At 45.0% G+C, this 18,718-nt stretch overlaps 1 protein-coding gene across 2 annotated transcripts in view; it reads right to left on the reverse strand.

Moving 5' to 3' along the window:
* Positions 1 to 369: 369 nt before the first annotated feature.
* Positions 370 to 18,718, reverse strand: part of SFXN1 (sideroflexin 1) — a 40,357-nt gene continuing 22,008 nt past the window's right edge. For both annotated transcript variants that reach the window (XM_084794011.1, XM_084794012.1), the window contains exons 4-11: positions 17,630 to 17,728; positions 16,526 to 16,601; positions 15,639 to 15,724; positions 14,668 to 14,795; positions 12,016 to 12,065; positions 3,499 to 3,548; positions 2,983 to 3,030; positions 370 to 2,281 (exon numbers count right to left, since the gene is read on the reverse strand). In XM_084794011.1, coding sequence (XP_084650137.1) covers positions 2,185 to 2,281; positions 2,983 to 3,030; positions 3,499 to 3,548; positions 12,016 to 12,065; positions 14,668 to 14,795; positions 15,639 to 15,724; positions 16,526 to 16,601; positions 17,630 to 17,728 — 634 coding nt within the window. In that variant the 3' untranslated portion in view covers positions 370 to 2,184. The remainder of the gene's footprint in view (positions 2,282 to 2,982; positions 3,031 to 3,498; positions 3,549 to 12,015; positions 12,066 to 14,667; positions 14,796 to 15,638; positions 15,725 to 16,525; positions 16,602 to 17,629; positions 17,729 to 18,718) is intronic.

The following is an 18,718-nucleotide window of genomic DNA, read 5'->3' on the forward strand; positions in this document are numbered from 1 at the left end:
TGGGTCTTGTTTATGCATCCACTCGGTTAGTCTGTGTCTTTTTATTAGAGAATTGAGACCATTGATGTTGAGAGATATTAATGACCAGTGACTGTTAAGTCCCTTCATTTTGATGTTTGTTACAGTCAAGAGTTTGTGAGGTTGTGATTTTGCGATGGTGTAGGTCTCTTTTGGGGGGGGTCTCTGGCTATGTTAACTGTGGAGACAGGGGTACCGCTCCTGTGGAGTTCAAGGGTGGAAGACCAGCAACCCAAAGCCGGGATGCACTGATAAGGGACAGGCATAACACAAGATATTGCACTAGGGGTTACTGTAAGTGCTCAGATGAAAGGCAGCGCAGCTTACAACACTCAAACTGTACACTTTACAGGCCAATAAAAGAGAGTTTATTTTTGGTCTGCATTTATTTAACATTTCATCCAGTTAAACTGCAGTGACACATTGGCTCTGATGTTGGCAAGACACCTCACTAATACTGATAGCTGCTAGTCAGTCACGCGCACACACAACCATCTCACGTCAGAGACACACTAACTAGTCACCGTGCAGCCGTATTGCACTTCGGGTGGCTTTTTTTCTTCTGAAAAAGTATTTTTAAAAGATCAGCAAAGATTGCCAATTTTCATTCATTTGTTCTTTTTTTTTTTTTTTTTAAATAAGTCACAATTAACCCACATGGCGAGTATCCCTATACAAAAGCGTTAAAAGGTCAACATTTCAAAAGACAAATCTGAAAGAACCCAGCTGCACGTCTGCTGCACCGTTCTGGCTACACCTGGGCTGACACTTTGGTGAGTTGGTCAGTCTCCCAACTAGCTATGGAGTTTTCATGTCCTCCGAGTTACACACGCGCAGGGGCAAGGACTCCGGGATGGGCTGGCAGGAGGACCTCAAAGTCTTCAGCTTCTTCTAAAAGTGTCCTCCAAGCACCCGTGGTGCTCTGCTTGAGCTCCGGGCTCTCACCACCATTTAGACAGAAGCACTGAAGGCACCAAGGCTCGTCCAAGGCCAGAACGCCATGGGAAACAACTGCATTTCAAGTGGCTTGGTATTTAACTCTAGAGAAGATTCCAGCAGCGTTGGGGAAGGCTGAGAGCTTCAGATCCATCCTTCCTTTTGGAGACAAGAGAACACAGACACAAGGCACACCAGTTTTTCTTTACGGGGAAATTCAATCTGGACACATTATGGGGGAGGGCAGATCTACAGAAACCAGATAGTCTTTTTTTTTTTTTTTTCACTTACAAATCTCTGAATTACAATGATTTACACTCAGTGTCACAAGTGGCTTATCTATGATGTGGAACATCCACAGACTTCCAACATGACACTGAACACATCACAGTGATGACATCACTAGAGAGAATATAGACAGACAAAGCCACGGAGCTTCAGGGTCATCCAACAGGGTGGGGCGCAGACTGAGAACCATGGTTTCACTTCTGAAAGAAGCAGACTCATCCAGTCACATTGCACCGGTACTGAGTACACCCCTAAGACCTGACGTGTGCATTTTAGTTCATTTGGTGGAAATTCATGATCATAAAGTACCTTTGAGGTACGATTAATATTTTAAGAACACTAAACAAACTGAAAAATCAGCCAAGAGAATCCAGTACCACAAGGAAGGCTTGCCACCCTGGTCTGTGGCTGACTGCGAGGCGGTGTATGGAGTGTTTACGCTCTGAACCTCACTTCTTATCACCATCTACTTTGGGCTGATCCATTGCCAATCTGGAGGCAAATTTCCCTTAGTATTTATGCTTGGATATTTAGTCTTAGACCTTTTGTGTTTTTCCAATTCACTGCTGAGACCTCTGTGGGACAGAAGTAGAAATGAAATCCGGGAGTCAAATCGGCAACCTTTCCAATGATTGATGAGCAGTGTTTACTGAGCGTGTAACTGAGCACCTAGGCTATGCCTGCCAGTGCTTTCGAAAGCTCCAGGTGGGGCTTTGAAAAAAAAAAGTGTCATTAAAATCTACTAGGAGGGTATTTTTGTAAATTACAACATGATTCAAATGTCAGGCTCCTGACTGGCAGTTTGACTCTAACGTAGATCTCACAGAGACTTCTGGAGCTGGGAGCGCCCCATCACGCATGCCCTGCCACGCAGTTCCTCACTGCTGTGGCTTCGGGAGGTTCACAGATGGCAGGAGGACCCTCCACGGCTCGATCTTGGCTTCACAGGCCCTTGTTGAAGTACACACGCTGTAACTCAGGATGACTCTTTCGGATGCTGGCTTGCAACTCATCCTCCAAGCTTGTCACAGACATGGAACTGGGACAAGGCAGAAGGAAGAAGGTTATCACGTGAGCAAAGATGGGGGACCTGAACTGGGAAGAGCAGGGAAGAGGACACAGGTTCAGAGATCCAGGGCTGGTGCACGAAACACACCAGAAAGGTTGCACATGGTTGCAAAACAAGCATCGTGCTCTCTTCAGAACTCACAAAGAACCAGAAGAAGCCAATTGCGAAGCCTGTTTACCTCTTATTTCTAGCTGAAAAGGTCTCACCGCTGGTAAGAGCACCCAGCAATGACACTCACCGACTCATATGACCACAGCACTGGGCTATAAACAGCTCCTCGCCCCCACCCCAGGAACAGAGCTATGGTCAAGGAATCCATACTAGTGCACAAATACTACAGATGTGCTTGCCTGTGGTCACACTAAAGGTCATAGAAGCAAAGTATGCAACAGGTAGCCTGACTTTCTCTCACAAAGGCTGAAACATTTTCAAATGTAACAGTAGGGGCAGTAAAGACCTGGGTAGAGCGAGTCTTGAGGTCTCACACGTCAGAGCTAGTCCTCCCAGTTTCTTCCTTTCAGAAGCATGAACTTCCCTGGTCCTTTAGAGTCCTGATTTCTTACTACTGAAATCAAATAGCTGTACTTGGGTCTCAGGCTCATCTTTAGGGTCAAAATTGACAAAAATATTAAACAAACAAACAAACAAACAAACAAACAACCACCACCTACCTCTTCTGAGGAAACAGAGCACAGCACAGGGGTGTGGCGAACACCAAACTTAAAACACAAAACAGAAGGACAGATCAGCAGGCTGAAGTGGTCACGTCTTGGCTTCCTTTCCCCTATATATACATTTTAGTAACAACCCCTTTCTCTTTCCTTCAAGCACAAGATTGCCTTACAAATACGCTTAACCACCTAAGTGACAAACAAAAGCAACAAACCAAAAGGGTAGCTGGAGTTTACACAAGAACCCCCAAATAGCTAAATGTATAGGTTCCTGTACAGACAATTTCATCTTTCTAATTATTGGAGGCCCAACTTCCAGGCATTCTGGGCTGGTGTCACTTCAAAACTCTCCTCTTGTGTCACCAACCTCCCATAGGTATAAACATTAACTGTATAAGTGTAATTTCTCTGCTGACTACTGCGATTACAGGATGCACACACCTAGTGAATAAATTACATGCACAACAATAACAGTAGAAGGTTATTTTTTTTTTTTTAAGGCTAATGTCCACTTACCAAAAGCCAACCAATGTGACTTGAATCGGTGCACTCATCCATGGGAACCTCTGTATTGAGAAATACACAAGTGTGAACATTTTTCATGTGGGTCTTCAAGACAGTTTCCTCTGCTGACTAAACAGCATCCATAATGTAGAAGACCAAATGCGCAGGGATTAGTAAGATCTGGGGCAACGCTGCCACAGGGTTAGTCCTGTCGTGCAAAGACCAAGCAGCAGCCACTGCTCCCCCCATGTGTTGTTCTCGAGGTAGGGAGCCAGCTAGGTAGCATGAGCTAGCATTTGCTTATGGTTTATCTGTTGCTAGGGAGGCAAGGAACTCAACATACATGTGTGAAAAGACATGAACTAGTTCTAAATCTCTGCCTCACCAGCATTGACCAACTGGGTGTAAACAGCAGGCAGAGCCCGGATTTTGTTAGGATGCAAAATGACAGTCCTTTTAAGCGTGAGATTGCAGACAAGCCAGGAACCCAGGACAATGGTGGCGTGTGGGAGGAGCCTAGCAGACACCATCTTCCCCACTCACTTGCACATTCTCTTTCAGGGATGTTGCTGTCAGTAGGTTAAAACTATTTCAGGAATTAACTATCTTTCTAGACAATGATAGAGTAGGTTGATATTTGAGAACGTAGACATTGTTAGATATTTAGTTTTTTTTTTAATAAAAGGAAAAAATACAATATAAAGTGTGATGAGATTCAGGGTTATCTAAGTGAGACCACAGATATCTCTGTGAGAGAGTTGTGAGTTGGTTGGGATGCAATCAGACACCTCAATTCTGAGTCACACAGCTGTTGCCAGCTAACGTGCATAGAAGGCATACCCTGGTGCCCAAGGAGACTCCTTTGGTGAATGGGATCATCAGGAGGGTCAACATGGAGGGAGGAAAAGAGGAAACGAAGAGGAAGGGGAAAATGTCATCAAAATGAAACCAACCCACACAGGCCATGCCTTAGCCTAAGAGACTGAAAAAGGAAACTATTATCACATGCCACTTAAAGACAGGATACATTTTGAGAAGTGCATCCTTGGGCCAGGCTGTCTGTGTACTCATTAGCACCCATTCTAAACTCAGGCCATTGGGCTATCTGATTTCAACAAATATGGTCCCCCGTGTCTCTGCAAATAACTGACTGTCCAATGAGGGATTTTCACAGGGAGATGAAAATTTCTCACCGAAGAGACTCCTGGACATGAGAAGCCCAGGATGGTACCCAGTCATGGGGATGGGACAGCAGGCTGTTGAATGAGCTCGTAAGTGTGGATAAACTTGAGCCTGTAAGAGCAGGCCCTCATCTCTAGTGGCTTCTTGTCTGCCTAAGTAAACAGAGGCAGACTTATCCAAGAGTGCACTTGTGTGCCACCTCAGCACGGACACACACAAACTTCTGGCTGGCTTTGGTTGAGAGCTCTTCATAATGACGAGGAAGGATTCTGGAGAATTTTGACTTGCTTGCAAAATCAAACCACCATCATCTGTGCCTCTGACTGTCTCCACTACCCTATCCTGCCTGTTCCTCAAAGAGAATTTGGTCTGGGGCCCAGGATGAGTGAACTGAGGACCTTTTACTACATACACACAACCCCTCAGGGCTGGGACATGTCTTGCTTAGCAGATATATTACACAAAACATTTCAGGTGAACTAAAGAGAACATACTAAGTTTAGAAGCTATGTACCTTCAGGCTGAAAATGCTCAGGATACATGGTGACATGGTTGTGTATCTCAATGTTACCATGAATCTCAATTTCTTTCCTTCAATGGCTCCTTTCCCGTTAAATTTATTGGCACACAATCAACTACACATCTTTAGAGTATACAATGTAACTTGTGACCTATATGCAGAGTTCTGATGATGTCATCACAATAAAAATAATGAGCCTATCTATCACCTTAAATGCGCTCCTTGGTCCTTGTGCCTTTTGGGATTCCTTTCTTGGAAAAATTGTAGCTCTGATCTCACTACAGACTAGTTTATACTTCCTGGGGTTTGAGTTTGAATTTACTTTTTTTGTGTGTGTGTGTGTGCAGAGTCTCCTGTAGACCAGGCTGGCTTAAGCAAACTCACTATAGAGCCAAGAATAACTTCGAACTACTCTTTTTATCTCCAGCTCCCAATGGCTGGCATTACAGGTGTGCACCCCCAGGCCCGGATCTAGGGTTTTATATGTAGTATCTACGTTTCTGTGTCGTTGCTTTGGGAATTATTCATGCTGCTGCATGCATCAGTAATTCATTACTTTTCATTGGCAAGGTAAGTACCGACTGTGCTGGCACACTTTCCTGTTGACTCTGGGGCTGTTTCCAGTTTGAGGATACTATAAACAAAGCTGTGGTAAATTTTCTTCTTTATGGATATTTGCTTTCATTTCTTTTAGGAAAACCCTTAGAAGTGAAATGGCTGGATTGCACTGTAGCATATGTTTGTATAAATGGCTAAAAATACTCTCCAAAGTGGTTGCACTATTTTACACGCTACCAGTTCCTTAATTGTAGCCATCCCAGCAGGTATTTCATAGCAGCTCATGTGATTTTAATTTGAATTTCTCCAGTGACTAAGAAATCCCAAGCATTTTCTATGTGCTGTCTCTATTTAGTTAGGCTTTTGCTCTATCCTCTGCCCAATTTTGGATTTACAAATTCTTGATTCTTTCTTTCTTTCTCTCTTTCTTTCTTTCTTTCTTTCTTTCTTTCTTTCTTTCTTTCTTTCTTTCTTTCAAGACAGAGTTTTTCTGTGTAACCATGGCTGTCCTAGACTCACTTTGTAGACCAGGCTGGCCTCAGACTCACAGAGATCTGCCTGCCTCTGCCTCCCAAGTGCTGGGATTAAAGGCACGCCACCACCACTGGACTTACTTTCTTACCAAAACAGCTTGCTTTGCTACTTGTCTCCCCTAGTGGGTCTCTTCTCTAGTTTTTGAAAGAATTTAAAACTGTTTTGGAGTAGTCTAATTTTTCTTTTTCTTTTCTTTTTTTTTTTCTTTTGGTCCTGCATTCAAGAAATATTTGAGCTGGGTGTGGTGGCACATGCCTTTAATCCCAGCACTCTGGAGGCAGAGGCAGGCAGATCATTGTGAGTTTGAGGACAGCCTGGTTTACAAAGTGAGCCCAGGACAGCCAAGGCTACACAGAGAAACCTTGTCTCAAACAACAACAACAACAACAACAACAACAACAACAACAACAAAAAGAAGTATTTGCCCAAACTCTGTGTTCAGTGATATTTTCTTATTGTAGTTGAGTTTTTAGGTTTAGATTCCATGCACCATGGGGAGTTCATTTCATAGAGGGTAGAATCAATTCCCTCTGTATAACCCAACCACCCACAAGTCCCCACCAAGCCATGCTCTGTTCTCACTACCGAACCCGGGATGCCACCTGGTCCTCTGTGAGTCTATGCCAGCCACAGCTTCTCTGCATTCTCTGCTGCCCCAAGCTCCATCTCCTGTGTTGTGGCCACTGGTCCTTTACCTCATTCATACACCAAAGGCAAGGCTCATCTCCTCCTTCTGTGACTCTGGTACTGAACACTGCTTACCCCAGGCATCCAGCAAAGGGCTCGAGACTAAGTAAAGAATGTCACACTCAAGTCCATTAAGCAAACAATCCCAAACAGCTACCAAGCACACATAGCAGCCCGTTATCAGAGACACAAAAGATCCAGAATCAAAAGTCCTAAGAGTGACTTCAGGGTCTAAACCTATTGGTTTTAAACCCAATGAAAGTGTCAGGCAGCCTCTGGGATAGCTAACTGTTCAAGGCGATGCTGTAATTTAGGAGGTGAACTTTTGTTTAGCTGCAGGGATTTTCATGAGTCACCTGCTCATAGCTGGAATGTTTTTCCCAGCCCTTCACTTGGAAAAAGCTAAGATGTGGGGGAGGATGAGTCATGCTGAATGTTCCCTAAGAACTGCTGTTTAAAAAGCTGAGAATGTTCAATTTGCTTTCATGTCTGTAGAGGAGTCGTCGGTCATCACAGAAAAATCTGCATTTCCAAAAACAGCGAGAAAATGCTTCAAACTCCAAAGAGGAGCATTGCTATGTTCTGCCCCAGTGTGTGTTTGAATGATGCTCACACTATTAAACAAGCCCCAAGCACAAAGATAATACGTAGAACTTCACCCTTGAACTTGGGAGTGGTAGGTATGTATGGCTCAACCTTGAACTTGGGAGTGAGGGCTGAAGTACATAAGGTTCCTTCAGGAACCCTGAGCCTTGACTGTTGCAAAGCAACGTGTTCCATTGGAACGGGAAGGAATGCAGTTACAGCCAGACTCCCTGTAGCTAGGGAGGCTCATGGAATGTTCCTTAACAATTCTGGCCATGTCTTTACACCTTGCAACCAGCATCCCAAAGCCAGTGGCTTCTGAGGGAAGAGTAAATGAGGTGGTATGCTTTCAAACTACAGAGGGGCGTGGAGGCAAGTCATGCTGCAAACCATACATGAGGCTGGGCGGAGGGCAGTGATGGCTCAGTGGGTAACAACACTTGTAGTGTAAACCTGGCAACCTGAGTTCGATCCCAGGAAATGACATAAAGATAGAAAGAGAAGCAACTTCAGAGAGTTGTCCTCTGGCCTCCACATGTGTACTTTTGCACATATGTGCTCACCCCCCATACACACATAAAACAACAACAACAAAACAACAACAACAAAACAACAACAAAACAACAACAACATATTTTTAAAAATTAAAAAAGACGAGGTAGGATAAGACCATGACAAGTATGTCTTTTTAAGTTCGTAGACGTCTAGGACAATGTGGCCATGGTAACTGGAGTGCTTGTTTCACTCAGTGCCTGTCTTTCATGTGCCAGGATATAGACGTACAGGGAGTTTCATCTATCACAGTCAGAAAGATGTGCAGTATGACTAACTAGACGCTCTGTCCAGTGTCTGCCATGATAAGATAAGAGTAACCATGGTAACCATCCCAACACCAAGACCCCAGGAGTTCAAAGGCATGAGTACATTGGAATACTGCTTTCATGTCTCAGGTTCCCCCATGGCTGTTTGTCCTCTATCAAAGGGATGCAAGCTTATGAAGTGATGTAATTCTGAGCCATGGTAAAGACACACATCAACAGCCAGCGTGCTCTGTGCCCAGGCCTGGAGCCAATTCCTCTGAATAGTGTCCTTCCAAAAAGTGATGAGACTCTCAGCTTCTGTCCCACTGTCAGGCTGCATTGTGACTCATGCCTTGCTTGTTTGTGGACTCTTCCACCTAACACGATTTGACTGTGGGTGGCCCTACATAACTGAAGCATCAGGGGTTTATTGGTAACTGGGTGTGGGGTGATACCAGGAAAGCTTACACAGAATGATGCTGCTACTGAAAGTGGCCTGCAGACTTTCCGTAGTGACCTACAAAATCCTGTTGACCATTATCTGTGGGTCAAAGGACTAACCTTTACCATTTTTTTTTCTTGCAAAAGCTGTTACTTTTATGCCAGAAAAATAAACAAATAGCAAAACCCAAAACTAGAAATCTAGGGATGCTTTAATATATATATTATAATTTTTAATTGTGTTTGTGTCTCTGTATATGTATATATGTACATGAGTATCGATGTCCCAGGAGGCCAGAAGAGGTCACTGCATCTCCTGGAGCTGGAGTTACAGGGTGTGGGGCTTGGGAAAGGGATGTGAGCCCTCAGCAAGAACAGCATGTGCTCTTAGCCACTAAGCCATGTCTCCAGCCCTCGTCTTGCTTTGGGGATATTTGCCTTATTTAATATGTCCTCAATTCTCTGTTATTTTCAGAGTTATCTATGACAGTGCCTTAAGAGAGGACCAGGCAAGTGAAAAGGTGGATTGGGTGAATCTATAACCTCAGTGCAGATGATAAAGATTTGGTGCCATCCCAGATTGAGAGCTGACAGTGAACAGCCCTGGACACTGACTGGATCCTTGGGAAAGCCCCCTTATCACCCCACTGCTCCCAAGACTTAAGTCCCTGGGCTCAATTCATGTTGTTAGGTTTTCCTCCTTCACAGTCCGAATCTGTTCCTGTCAGTCAAGCAGAGACTGACAGGAGGACATGTGTATCTGTTTTCTGATCATCTGAAAGCCATGGAGGTCTCTGATTGCAAACTGCATATAACGTCATCAGTTGGCAGTTTACAGATGGCAGCTCGGTGTCAGTTAACATGACCCTGGAAGACAACCGTTCCTAAACTTCGTACTAGGAAAAGACTTTAGTAAAATCTTTTCACACATCTTCAAAACAATAACCTATTGAAGTAGGTTAAATGTCAAGGGAGGACACAATTCCATTCTGTTCCAGGTGGCAACTTCCCCTTATAGAAGCCCCCAAGTGGTTACCTGGAACCTTGGATGTACAAGCCTGGCATGTACTATGTTTCTGCTTATACATGCCTTCCTATGACCAAGTTTACCATAAAACAGAGACATTTAGGAATTGACAATAGCTAATAACACAATTATTAGTTCTAAGAGAAAGATATAATATAGTATAATGAAACTACCAGTATCACTACTGCCCCTTTGGGCCATTACTACATAAAATAAGGTATCCTTAGATGCAGGTTCTGTGAAATCATGGCAGCTGACATGATTAGTGAGGTGGCTGCAGAGTGACTAACAGGCAGATAACGTGAGCGGTGTGGATACCCTGCCCAAAAGGCTGATTCACATTCTTGACAGGATCCTGGACAGGATGCAGAGGGCCCCTCAGAAAGGCTCACAATGGAAAACATATGCATTGCTGGTTTTTTGAACTTTCCACTTAGTATATTTGGACTGTAGGTGACCCTAGGTAGCTGAGACCTGAGGGATCTACTAGGGCATTGACAAGCTCACTGCTTAAGTACCGGCTACTGTTTTGCCATTTTGTTAACTTGTGACCGAGGCTGTCAGAAGTGTGGCACTTTCTGGAGAAGCTGGAGGATTGCCTCTGGCAATGCTCCAAGAGCAAAGAGACAGTTTGTCACTACACAGCGACTCTTGACACTACTGCATATCGCCACAGTAGAGTGACAGAACCTTGGTGCCTTAATTCTCTATGTCCCCAGAGGTTCTGAGAGCATGGTTGAGAGTTCCCTGCTGATACAGAGGCACAGTGGGGTGCTCACACTCTTTCTTCCCAGTACATTTTCTTGGCTTACACAGGGAGAATGTTTATGAAGGGTCCCTTCATCATTTGGCCGTCCTCTTCCTACTGGGGCCTAAGTGGTATACATGGACCTATGGGTATACATCATGACCTCACTCCAAAACATCTGACACTCCCTGCCTTTTACAGTTCCACTTTTAAGACCCAAATGGTCCACCCCAAGGGAGCTGCCATGTTCACGGTACACCCATTCCTCCAGGGAGGGCCAGGACCTCTGCTTCTAAGTATGTCTCCACACACACCATGATAGGAAAGAGTGGTCTAATCCCACTCTATCCCCATTGGGCTAATCCTGGAAGCTGCAAAACACAATTTGGAGGGTATAGAGATGGCACACAGCAACACACACTTTCCTGTGTAATTATTTCCAGGTTTTCAGGGAAACAGTTGATAGGTTATTAAATTTTTAGATTTGACTACCAAAGAGAAATGCTAAATTCAATGTTCTATGAAGTGACCACTCCAGATCTTTCCATTCCCAATGTTACAGATAAGCAACTTCCCACATCCCAAAGTCACTGTCATCTTTTCACTTTGAGCCAGCTAAGTAAGCATACAGCAGATGACTGGGTGGAGTCACTGCCTCACCGCAGCCGAAGTCTCATGTACAAATACCTGAGTGGAGAGATGTTTTCAGAAGCAACTTTGTGCCTATCTAAGGGAAACTGACCTTCAAGTTGTCACTCGCAGGAGTCATGAAGTTGGCCTGGCCTATCTGCCTTGAGAGGCGTGCATCATAGTGTTTTCAGGTTAGAGTCCACGGCTCCTGGGGCACTGCTATGCCTTTCAGTTTCTGAGAACCCAAGGCACTCCTTCAGGCAGTGAAATGTTAAAGCCACTTTGTGTTTCTCTGTATGCTCCCTCGGATGTCAAGGAAGCATGGAAGCTTGAAAGGACAATTGGTGTGCCCTGTTTAGCTTGCAAATGTCATTGTACCTTGGCAACTACAACTGTATCGATCCTGGCACCTGTCACTGTATCCTGTCTCTGATGAGGATATAAAAAGTCTGATTGCTCTCAATAAACTTGTCATAGCCTCAGTCCAGTCAAGCCAGCCGCATCAGCTAATGTTGGCCCAGCAAGTAAGCATGGGCACTTACAGTCAGTCACTAACCATCCTGCTCAGTGTGAAATCTGAAGAGCAAGGAATAGGACTCACAGCCGCAGTGTTGCACACACCTCTGATCCCAGCACACAGGGAGGCAATTGTAGGTGAGTCTCTCTGAGTTTGAGGCCAGCCTGATCTACATAGTGAGTTCCAGGACAGCCAGGACTATGTAGAGAAACCTTGTCTGAAACAGAAAGAAAAAAAGAAAGAAAGAAAGAAAAAGAAGGAAGAGGACTCAGAAAATGACAACAGAGGAACGCGTCTTACCTTCAGAAAGGCTTTCTTTTCCAAGGTGTTCATGATAAACGGAGGGATGGCTGTAAAAAAGACATGGCCAGGTAAGCCTCCACGTACTGCCTGTTTACAGCCGAGTCTCTTGTAACAATCTGATGGAAAGCTGTGTCACTTTTAGGCTCGTTTTACATTGGCAGAATGAAATCTACTGTAGCAATCTTTAAATGATTACATTTAGGTCTACTGGTTGTTAATGTATCATACGTAAGTATTGAATTATCCTGGCATGCTTCACAGATTGATCCAATGGAAATTTTTTCTTTTTTCTTTTATTATTTTATTTTTCTTTATTTTTTTCTAAGTAGAAAGTGAACTGATTTTTTTTTTTTTAATCCTCTAGAATTTTGAAAAGTAAAATGTTACTATTGTCTAACAGCCAGAAATTTTGGAATCTTTAAGGGAAATCCACTGCTCACCTTGAAGTCACAATACTAGACACCAGGGATGTTTTTCTTCCCTTGTTAGCAAAATAAATGCCCTTTTCCTTGGGTGTCTACCATGCAGGGAGGGCAGCTGGAAGGATCCTGGTTTGGCTCAGCTAAAAACAGCTCAGGACAATGAAGGTGCCTTGCCAGCTGGGGATCCTAGAACACTTACCCATCTTCTCAGAGCCTCAGGTTTGTTTGTTTGTTTTTTTTCCCCATTTTTGAAACGGGAACCATTCCATTTACCGGGCTGTACTGAGGGAGGCAGCACCAGCTCATCAGCTCACAGCCTTTACCAGCTAACAACACATCGGCTACTTCAGCATCCTCTCCACTCTCAACAGGTTTCAGTGGCACAGAGAGCTGGGTCTTCCGTGCAGACAAAATGGTGTTGAAAACAGCCAAGTTCCTGGAAACACGGGCGCTGAGTTGGCTGACTCTGGGAGGAGGGCATCTCAAAGACAGGAACGACTCAGACCAAAGCAAATGCAGAGCTGGAGCTGAGCGGAAGCTGCGGTGCAGCACTGTTTTCAGGAAGCCTGGAAATCAGGGCTCAGGAGGTGTGTTGGAGGCTCCATAGCCTTCTCTTTGGCATGCCAATCTTGGGCTCCATGGAGTCTCTGTAGGTTGCAGGACTGTGGTTTCCTAGATACGTTCATAGAGCACACTGGCATCCCATAGTATACAGAAGGGCTCCTGTGTTGAATGAGACACCAGTGATCTCCCCTAGTTGGCTGAAATGCAGTAGCATCGTTGCTTGTCTCTCTCAGCATGGACAGGGGACTGGGTCCAGGGCTCCTTATGATACAAAGTGCATGGATACTCAGCCTTCATAGGTGTCGTCATCTCTAGGTGACTTGTAGCATACAGTACAACATAAATGATGTGCAAATAGCTACACACTATTGTGAAGGACAGCGAGAAGGCCTGAATGTGTTCAGCGCACCTGTCTTTTCCTTTCTGAAGGTTGGTTGACTCTGCAGATGCTGAGCTGCATACATACAGGGTTGGCTGCAGAATGCGCTTCCGTTTTCCTTTCTGCGCTTTCCTTCCACCTTTGTCGCTCATTGACACTAGCCAGCTCAGAGCATCATCTGACGGTAGCCAAAATATCAGCATGCAAACCTGACAGCAGCTGACAGCCACGCTCCACGTGAGAGCATCTTCTGAGAGCCGAGTGCCGTTTCCACCCAGCGTAGGTGGAGAAATTCAAGCGCATTAGCTCCTGGGTTTCTTTCTTTGCTTTTCCTGCAGACAATGCCGCAATTCCCAGGCCCTTTGATTCTAAGTGCCTGAGAACTTTCTCCAGGCCTTTTGAGCAGCCCACTGGGGAGACAGGAGGTTCTCAAAGGGTCTTAATAGGACACAGCTGTTCCCTCTGCTTATGCTGACCCACACCATATAAATAACAGAGTAGCTGCCAGGCGCCCATTTTCTCATAGCTGTTCTCAGCATTACCATTGTCCCATGCTCCAGGGAGACTTCAGTAGGAAGTATTTGCTCATCACTCCACTACATCACTCGGGTCCAGCTAGCTATGGTTTGCTGCCTGTGGTGCTGAGATAGCCTCCTGAACCATGTCTGCTTACCACTGTTGCACCCCTTTCCTCTAATCTTCCACAGCACCCCTATTCACAGAGTTACCATGTTTGAACTGTGCACGGTTCTATTCCTCAGACTACGGGTTAGAGTGTGGAATGCTGCAGTAGCTGGCTGCAGTCTTTCAGCCCTCTGAAAACCCTTTCTCTCCTCCAGCTGCAGCTGCCTTTGCAGAACACCTCTCACACAAGGCAAGCACCTGCCTCTCTGCTGACAATATACAATGTTTGTGAGTGCATGAAACCACTAGCAATAGTGCATAAAAGTATTTTATGCCACACCAATAAACTTCAAACTTAACTTTGGGCCTTGTCCTCAAGATGTATGTATGTATGTATGTATGTATGTATGTATGTATGTATGTATATATATGTAAATGTTCCAAACCCAAAAAAAATTCCTAAATCTGGGACACTTCTGAAAGCCCCAAGCATTTAGGTAAAGGATGTCTCATTTATTCCATGTATTTTCTTTACTTGGTCAGTTGCTGGCTCCACCATCAGAAGGTAATTTCACAAAGTGGAATGCTATTTGCTGCTTTTGGTTACTGAAACACAGACGCTTGGTAGGAACTACAAGGCAGAATACCAAGTTCACTCACCCATGCCAGGGGCTGCCATGAGGATCCTGGAGATGACCACCTGCGTGATGGCTTGCTTTGCAGCGCTGGTCGATTCTCCCAAGCGAGTGCCATTTTCATCAGTGACAGGAATGCCAACTTTGAGTTCCCTGAAGGGCAGAAAACACACAAAAGGGTTCACAGATGCCTCCAGTGAGCATCCTGAAGGAGGTCTCTGTTGAGAAAGATCAAGTGCCTCCTTCATCCAGTTTCCCACTCAAGTGTCATTTTTGGCACTGATAAGCCTATTTTTGAATCCCACGAACAGGTTCAAGCCTCTTGTGATAGACACAATGGGAAAATAACAGGAGTACTCTTTTTTTCAGAAGGATGTACTTTTCCAATAACGATATGACTTTGAGGGGTGGATACGCTTAGCTCAAAGGTAAGGTTAATTTCTATGCTCATGCACAAATTTGAACAACTTTCTAAATCAGAAATAGATACAGTACATAGTGTTATTGAGTCAACTCAAGTAGTGACAGTCATTGCAACCCAGCCCCGTTGGGTATTCACCAGTTCCTAATGCCGGGATCCCAACTCCTGCAATTGCCCTGTTTGTTGTTGTCTGCCTCAACTGCTTATTCTTTCTTCTCCTTTTACTTCTGTTAGTGCTAAAAATATTGTTAAAGATAAAGATTAAAATCACCTTAAGCTGCAAAGAAAATTCCCAGGAAAACCCAAAAACCTTTTGCTTTTCTTTCTCTCCGGTCTCGATCTTACAGAATTCTCTCTTTGTAGTCCATGTAGGCTAGAGACACACTTTAGAAATAGGAAGGCTATGCATTCTAAGCCTCCAGGTACTGCTCAGCCTACTTCAATCAGAAAGAACGCAATGAATCTTGCCCTTACAATCTCCATCCCAGAGTATTTCGAAGCAAAGATCAGGTTTCATTTACTTTCTACACTATGAGAAACTATTGCCAGGCACAAGGCACTCGTGTTCATCTTACCTTTGTCTCATCAGTGGGATGTTGATGCAGTTAGCAGCAGCTACAGCAGCAAAGGGAACAAAACGTCCTATCAGTGGTGAGACGCGCTGTAGAAAACATAATTCCAGAAGCATCGCCTTACTTTTCCTGGACAGCTTATGTCCTCCTGAGAGCACTGCAGTTCTGGCCAGACAGAGCTAGGCCAAGGGGCCCTCAACTCCTTGCTTAGAGTTATCTCTCTATCTCTGGCAAGGACATACCGAGACAATGTATCCATCACAGACACCATGATAGCTTAATTCATGTGGCTGAAAGCACATAGGCTTTAGAGTCCCCAAGTTCCAGAACTTTGATTTCAGATGCCAGCTCTACCTCTTCAAGGCACATTACATGTCCCCTGTGCCCTTGTCCCCTCACCAACCCCCCCCACCCCCGTGCCATATACACACCCGTCTCAGGAGGGCTCTTTAGAAAAAGGCATTTCATATTTTTCATTCATTAATTAATAGATTAATTAACTTTACATCCCGATTGGCGCTTCCCTTCCATCTTCTCCTCCCAGTTCCTCCCTCTCACCTTTCTTGCCCCTATGTCCCCCTCTCTCTCTCCTCAGAGAAGGAGAGACCTCCCATGGACATCAACTTGCCTTGGCATATCAAGTTGTAGTAGCAGATGCAGAGAACCACAGCCAAACATTAGGCATTTCATATTTAATGCACAGACCAGTCTTGGCCGGTGCTCCTAGCTACAGCCCTTCTCCTAATCCACTAGAAGATACAATAAAGCACCCAGATGAAGATGGCTACAAGAAAGCCAAGTGATGGAACTCTTGAGAACTAACAGAGGCACCCAGCATGACGGGTGAGAACAGGTTAAGACACTCTGCCATGGAACTAACACTAAAGTACCTTGGTTAAGGCATTGAGTCCAAGGGCTGTTGCCACAGCGCCGGTTGTTGCAGAAACATAAGCTGTTCCCAGCTCACTGAAAAGAATAAAGATGCCGTGTAAATGACAGGTGCACATCAGGGTTCATGAGCATATGACCTGAAGAAACTGGGGAGACAGATGTTGTCCAATCAGAAATGGAGAGTCCACAGAGCAGCATCTGGGGCCACTCCATCAGTGTGGGAATCCAGAGACAAAGCAAACATGTCCCTAAAAAAATGGGCTACACCCCAAACAGATAGACATGTGGACGAAGCACCCATGGAAGGTGAGGAAGAGCAGAGCTGTGAGTGTGTGGAAAGTGACAGACACAGGAAAGGCTCGGGGTTAAGTGTCTGGGGCACCTTTGTGCAAATCAAAACTATTACTCAAAATATTAACATATACATGGAAAAAAAAAAGAGTCCAAAGCTCTCTCTAATGTGCAGCTGAGCCCAAGCCATTCTGCTAATTGTGAGAAACACCCCTGGGTGGCAGGTTTCAGCCTCCTTTGCTTCATCTGATGATAGCAGAATACTGAGAATCAAAGGTCACTTTCCAAAATGAACAAGAAAATGACTTCTCTTTCAAGCGTTGTGCAGGTTATAGCTATAGTTTTATTTTATCAGTCTCAGCTACGTGCCCCGCCCCTGCCCCCGCCCCCCTGCAATCTTTTGAAACATGAAACAAATCCCACAAGCTCACTGCTTGCTTTGGATTCCAGGAATGAGGTGCTTTTAAAGTAAAGCATGTATAAAGGGCATACCAGCAAAGTCCTTGCATTCTGTTTCGAGACTGGTGGCTTCGACTCATGTAGCCCAGAGGCGAGTTTTGTTTTGTTTTTTAAAGGTCACACCTGAGGGCTGCCTGGTAGGTGTTCTGCAGAGCCCTGAGCTTAGGGTTTAAGAGACACAGCACGATCCAACTAACAGCACAGAAGTCCAGAGAAGGCAAGACAAAAGCAGACAGTTACCCTGATACAGAGGAAGTAGAGACATTGCCCAGAGCCAGCCATGTGTATAAATGCATTGATTGCTACGTAAGAAACAGGGGCTCACGGAGGATGGGTCAGCTCCATAGCCTTACTTTACAGTGAGGGGAGCATCTCCGCTTCTGTTGGTGTAGTTGACGATAGCATTGAAGGACTGGTTTATCCACTGCCAGAAGAGCACAGCTGGTGTGGTCCTAAAACAGAGTGACGTGTCACATACCCATTGGCAGCAGTGAGCATCCATCAATGTGGTGGTGGTGGGGAATGTTAAACACCAACTACCAGCAAGGGAGGGCACTGGCAGGGAGAGAGCCTGGGCTGCAGACGGGAGGAGCACTGCAGGCACAGAGCATCTATTCTAACACCCAGTTTCCTTACCATCAAGCTCACAAGTCTCCTGTCTTTGGGTTTCAATTGCTGTGATAAACATCATAACTAAAAGCAACTTGGGGAGCAAGGGGTTTATTGCAGCTTACACTTCCACATTATTGTTCACCCAATTGGTACCCAAGGCAAGACCCTGGAGGCAGGAGCTGATGCAGAGGCCATAGAGGAGTGCTGCTTACTGCCTTGTTCCTCATGGCCTGCTCAGCCTGCTTTCTTATCTATCCAACCCAAGACCACCAGCCTAGGGGTGGCATTACCCACCGTGACCATATCAGTCATTAATCAAGAAAATGCCTGACAGACTGGCCTACAGGGTCAGTTTTATGATGGGATTTTCTCAATTGAAAGGCTCCCTCCCCAAATGACTCTAGCTTGTGTCAAGATGACGAAAACTATCCAGGACATCTTCTATCACAAAGGAAAAAACCAAACCAAAACAAAAAACAAACAAACTTTAAAAAGCCTGGCATAGGTGGTTGTGGTGGCGCTCGCCTTTAATCCCAGCACTTGGACGGATCTCTGTGAGTTCAAGACCAGCCTGGTCTACAAATAGAGTCCAGGACAGGATAGCCAAGGCTATACAGAGAAACCTTGTCTCAAAAAATCAGAATCCCCCCAACCCTGCCCCGCCCCCGCAAAAAAGAGTCTGGCACAGAGTAGGCAATAAATGGAAGGTTCCTTCTCTTGGGTGAAAAAGAATCTATTTGCAAGCAAAGCGGTCTTGGCTGTCCAAGGGTTAATGCACAAGGGCACTGTAGCTATGTCTATCCCTACACCTAAGCACAACTGCATCTACA

This window comes from Acomys minous (genome assembly GCF_964271855.1).
Source record: "Acomys minous genome assembly, chromosome: 9".
Classification (NCBI taxonomy): domain Eukaryota; kingdom Metazoa; phylum Chordata; class Mammalia; order Rodentia; family Muridae; genus Acomys; species Acomys minous.